The 5,480-nt window shown below is 36.8% G+C and overlaps 1 protein-coding gene across 1 annotated transcript; it reads right to left on the bottom strand.

Annotated features, from left to right (window-relative positions):
- Positions 1-1,224: 1,224 nt before the first annotated feature.
- Positions 1,225-3,250, bottom strand: LOC123563436 (DBH-like monooxygenase protein 1 homolog). Its single transcript, XM_045356253.2, has 3 exons — positions 2,918-3,250; positions 1,932-2,078; positions 1,225-1,488 (listed from the first exon to the last, which is right to left on the bottom strand). The coding sequence occupies exons 1-3, from the start codon at positions 3,176-3,178 to the stop codon at positions 1,351-1,353; spliced, it is 546 nt and encodes a 181-aa protein (XP_045212188.2). The 5' UTR covers positions 3,179-3,250; the 3' UTR covers positions 1,225-1,350.
- Positions 3,251-5,480: the final 2,230 nt, after the last annotated feature.

Raw genomic sequence — 5,480 nt, 5'->3', positions numbered from 1 at the left:
TTTCTGAAAATACTGCATCAATAATATCTGTCGTAATATTTTATCTATGTAATATATAGATGGTTTCTGAAAATACTGATATCATTTTGAGGAAACCTCGACTCTGTGACCTTATATCTTTTGTTGCATTTGATACAAGGTAGAACAGACAAGTAAACATCATGCATATTATATATCAACGATAACTTGTAAACAGAGGAAATTAAAGGCCGTCAGTCACTTTCGAAAAACGTGCAAATAGTTACAAAATATTTATTTTACTTCCTGTGCATGTATTAAGTAAGGTCGCGTAAACGCATTTAAACACACAGCTACAATACATAAAAGACGACCTCGACAAAACACAATTCCATGATAAGAGCTGTTGAGTTATTAAGCAAGCTGGCAGACCGTCTTGGCCATCGGCTTAATTTTGCAGAGCATGTCATGTTTGTTGTCACATAATTTGGCGGTTTTCACGTTCATGTTGCATTTTCTATATAAATGTACCTCAAAGTATACATTCAGTTATTCTGTAATATCTTTCCGGAAAAAAATTGTCGACTTGGTGGTAAGCTAAACTTACGTTTAAGATGCTGAAGTATCTAAGCGATTCCCTAGAGTTCTACTTCCACTTTTTCGAATGTCAGAAACAGAAATTACTTGTTTGTGTATTGATACTAGGTTATTTGAATACGGAAATATATAGAGTAGTAATTACTGTGTTTAATTTTTGCATACAAAACAGTTCTAAAGAACTAACATAATTTGTCATAAAAAAGTAAAAATATAATACAAAGAGGATATTTGTTTGTTTCATTGTAAGATTAAAATATCTTTCAAGAGTGAATGCCAGATGCAATATTTTTACAAGTGGCATAGCCACGAGTGAAAATGTAAGATATGGTGTTCACGGGTGAATTAATCTTACATGTAAAACAAACAACTTTTCTTTTTATTTCATGTTTTGTCAAAATTACCCATTTTATAGTTTCTTACCAGTGAAAAATATATTTGATATTTTTCACTTTGAAAATACCAGATATATTTCACTCTAATAGTTCGATAATTCACTGAAATCTGTATTACCTAAAAAGTCGCAACTAACGGCCGATAAGATTATGTGCCTGTATAAGAAACAAGTCATATACAGAACGGTTTTTAAACATTTCGCATGACATATTCGCTGATCCAAGTGTTATCATTACAAATACTTTAATTATTGTCATCTAACCCATAGATGTAAGGTTTAAAATAGCCACTTTATTTCATACTAATTTAATATCTTCTTGATTAATAATACTGATTTATCACTTGTAATACTTGATATGCACTGCTGTATGTTTAAACAATATATCAAAATTAAAATATTCATTTGCCAACAGGAACTGTGCCTTTAGCGATGAGTTTGATGTCCTTGCTTCCACGGTTAGCGGCATGGTAAATCAGCTCTGTTGGAGACTTGGGGTCAGTTGTAGTGTATGCCCATATAACATGAGTTACACCAGCCTGTAGGGGAAAAACAATCGATTTATTATGAAATATGAAACATCGCATTGTATCGTGTTTTCACCACGTGTTTGGTTACAAGTAGTGGAAAAGCAGAACAGTAGGTTTTTTACGAGTCTGCCTATAAGAGGTTATGAAAAGTGCAGTACCCAACACGCTTTCACCCCGCCTACCCTCTACCACCGGCTTAAGCGGAACTCTTCTATAAAGGAACATTGAATGGGATCCTTTATTTCAAAGGAGAAGACTAGTTACAACCCTAGGTCTTATAAATTAAAATAATAAATTTAAATTTTCTTAAATAGCGTCAAACCGAGGGAGCAAGCAGTGTTATAGAATAATGAAGTTTCTGTGCTACATCTGAAATTCCTGCCCGAACTTTTGTAGCATTTTCTTGAGGAATGTAGGTAAATAGTAATAAAACGGAAAGAAAGAAAACGTACATGAATGGGAATATCATCGCTGTCGTGAGTGTTAAGAGCCCTGGAGAATTTAAGAACTGTGCTGTCATGGTTTTCCTTGGAACTGATCAGCGTCCAGTCCTGGGAGCTGTCCATGGTTGGAGGGGCATGAGCTGTGGTGTGATAATCCTGAAACAGCGAAAGCATTAAAATTACTTGTTCGCAGATATTTAATAAACATTAAAAATATCTCAAGGCTTCTTTAAAAGATATTAAAACTTTAAATCTTTTGATCACTCTATAAGTGCCCTCACAGTGCAGAACATTTTAAGTATGATAACGTAAGCATACAACAAGAAACTGACAGAACTCCAAAAATACTGTGTGTTCAGGTAGTTTGATGTCATAGAACACATAAAAAGTAAGAAATATCACGGGGAAAACTGTCCGATGGGAGGATATTGTAGACTGCTTATAATGGTTAAACATCTTTTCTGACCAGGTGTTGCACCTACAACAATCTAAGCCCCATACTGTCCAGATTCGAATCTATTTTGTTCTCTACAAGGAGACCCGAATTATGTTATGTATATTTTACTGTAATGTCGTTTTGCGTGAGGAGTGTTGCACATTTCATTACCTACAATAAACAGACTCAGTCAGACCGAGTCTTCTATTATGTCGCTTGGGGGTCTCCGTGGCCGAGTGGTCAAATCACTTGCCCCTCATCGATGTAGGTTCGAGCCTCACTCGGGGCGTTGAATTCTTCATGTGAGGAAGCCATCCAGCTGGCTTACGGAAGGTCGGTGGTTCTACCCAGATGCCCGCTCGTGATGAAATAATGCACGGAGGGACACCTTGGGTCTTCCTCCACCATCAAAGCTGGAAAGTCGCCATATGACCTAAAATTGTGTCGGTGCGACGTTAAACCCAACAACATATTATGTCGCTTGGTTTCGTTCTATGCTTCAAACGGATCTTTTCACAGATCTCATTGAAACTTGTGGTAGTATCAAGTTTATACTCACATTAAGATGAACGTTATGGTGGGAAACGTATCCAATTATGACATCCCCGGGGAACATGGAACCGTTCACGGATATACCAAAACCTGTAAATCCATGCGCTTGCACGTGTGTCTCGAACGTTATATGCGTGTCATTGTATTTCCAATAGAGCATATAGTTGCTCGCCAGCGCTTCGGAATAAGGATAATTTTCCGTGGGTGCAAGCTCCGCGTAATAAATATGGCTTATAACTAGAAAGCTTCCTACAACTAAACGAATCATTGTTACGCAGACATGAAAGAGAAATGACTTTAAGTTGAATTGATTACCTCCAATATGTGCTCAACAGTAGGCTTGGGACCTGAACATATGGTGTAGCGATAAGACTTACAATACCAAAATAGATCACGATCAATGCGTAAAGTGCAAGACTTCTGATCTTAGCCAGTTAAGTTCAAATATAAGTAAGTAATTTTGTATGAAATTATTCACGTTTTCCATCATCTGCTAACTACTCGTTTTTCCCGACCACTGGCACCAGACCAGAAAGAAAACTTAAGCCATTTCAAACGCGTATTTCTCACCTAACACGTACATGTAGGTGAATAGGTATCATGTATATTGAACAAGTGGTAATTTATCTTCCATCGCGCACTAGTCACATAGTCTTACTATTTCTTATCGCAGAGATACTCTGATACTCCGCGTATTTTATGTTTTCGTCAAAGTTACAGAAAAACAACTTGGATGAACTTGTCACGGGGCTGGAGGGCGTGGACGGAAGCCATGATGTCCACTACCGTCCATAAAAACGGCTCAATCATTTCGTGGAGGGGGGGTTGTTGTTGTTGTTTTGTGGGGACCTGTTGATTTTCCCACTTTTCTGTTATAGACTGATGGTATGTAGAATGTCAGGATTGACATTAGCAACACCGTTAAATTTTGACTGAAAATAGATAATACATTACTGTAAACTGTAAAGCTTTTACTGCGATACTCTCTTGAAAGTCTGCGAGTTGTTTTATGGGTTGTGTTTAAATGTACATATATATGAGGTAAGCATGTAATTATTTGAGTCCCTCTGAAAATTTCCTCTAATAACAAAAAAAAATCTAATGTATAATCAGTGCCCAAGATATTTTTCTGCGCTCCAGAAGTACATGAATAGTTTTTTTAAATATAGATGGGAAAACATTTAACCAAATTGGACTAACCAGTTTGGGGTAAGGCGAATTCAGGACCTTGCCCTAACCTGCTAAATTTCAAAAATGGGTCAGGTCCATCATTCAATTTGGGCAGTGCCACTTATTATTTACAGGGTGTTCACACAGGCTGATCTTGGCTGCACTGGTCGCAAAGGCAGAATCACTTGCGGCCCGACAGGCTAAAGGTTAATGAGAATTTTAGAATGTTATTTATTCTTTTGCAAATTTGAATCAGAAAGATAGGTTTGTATTAATTGTAATATTCTTACCATTTTAAGGCATTAAAGACGAGATAATTAACTTATGAAGACTTTTAGAAATATGTTAGCATAAATTTACTATTTCTGTTGTGTTCATGGGGTGTTTTAAAAAGGAGAGTAAGCGTGTGTCAACAGAAAGATTCTCGCGCTCACCGCGCTGTTGACACATTTTTACATATGCGCGTTCTATCCAAAGCGTAAACGTATTACGGCCCCATAACGGATGTCGAAAGAAAATGACGTCAACGTGGTAAAACAACGCTGACATTCCCGTGCACTTACGGACATGTAATAACGTTGGTGGACAATATATTCACTTTTTTCCTTTTTACATGTTTTGTACTAAAATAGCGTAAAGAAATACTCATTTCATGTTATAACATCCCTGGTAAAATGTTGGTGCTCTCGTCCTACCAGGCCCGGACACCAACCAAGCCGTCGGGATTCTACAGATGTAATAACGTGAAAAAATGCGTTATCCCTAAAGAGAACACAACTTTGAAGATTGTGTTTATTATGCAGAGGTTTTTACTCTGAAGGGTTTAATTTACAGAGAATTTTCTCCAATGGAAAAGAATCTGTGTTTACACGCGGGTATTTGTTCTTTGGAGGTCTACAAATGTAACAAATAAAATTACTTCGTAACTGATAGCGCCGAAATCTTAAGATAACTAGAAATTATAAATAATGCTTCAGTAATCTGAAACTGGCGTATTTGCAGCACGAAAGTAACCAAGTGTGACATCAGGAAGTAAAATGGTAGTTTACGTTTGTTTTTAGAAATGTATATCTTTAAAGACTTTTCCTAAAATTAATAAAGCATAGAAGATACAATAGCAAAATGGATGAAACTGTACAATTTAATGAAGATATAGGTGTTTCTGACTTTAGTGTAAGGACATGGAAAGACGATTTAGTATTGACTGTGGAGGACAAACAGCTGTTTGTATGCAAGCAGATTTTGGGTCTGATGTCGCCAGTTTTTGATGCAATGTTTGGAGGGGATTTCAAAGAGAAAAACCCGGAAGAGTTGGAGTTGCCTGAGAAAAGCATGACGACTTCTGTGAATTTCTACGGTGCATTTACCCGAACATATTACAACATGTGACTCTACAAGTG

This window comes from Mercenaria mercenaria, chromosome 2, assembly GCF_021730395.1.
Source record: "Mercenaria mercenaria strain notata chromosome 2, MADL_Memer_1, whole genome shotgun sequence".
In the NCBI taxonomy this organism is placed as follows: Eukaryota; Metazoa; Mollusca; class Bivalvia; order Venerida; family Veneridae; genus Mercenaria; species Mercenaria mercenaria.
This window is presented reverse-complemented; position numbering and strand designations above follow the sequence as displayed.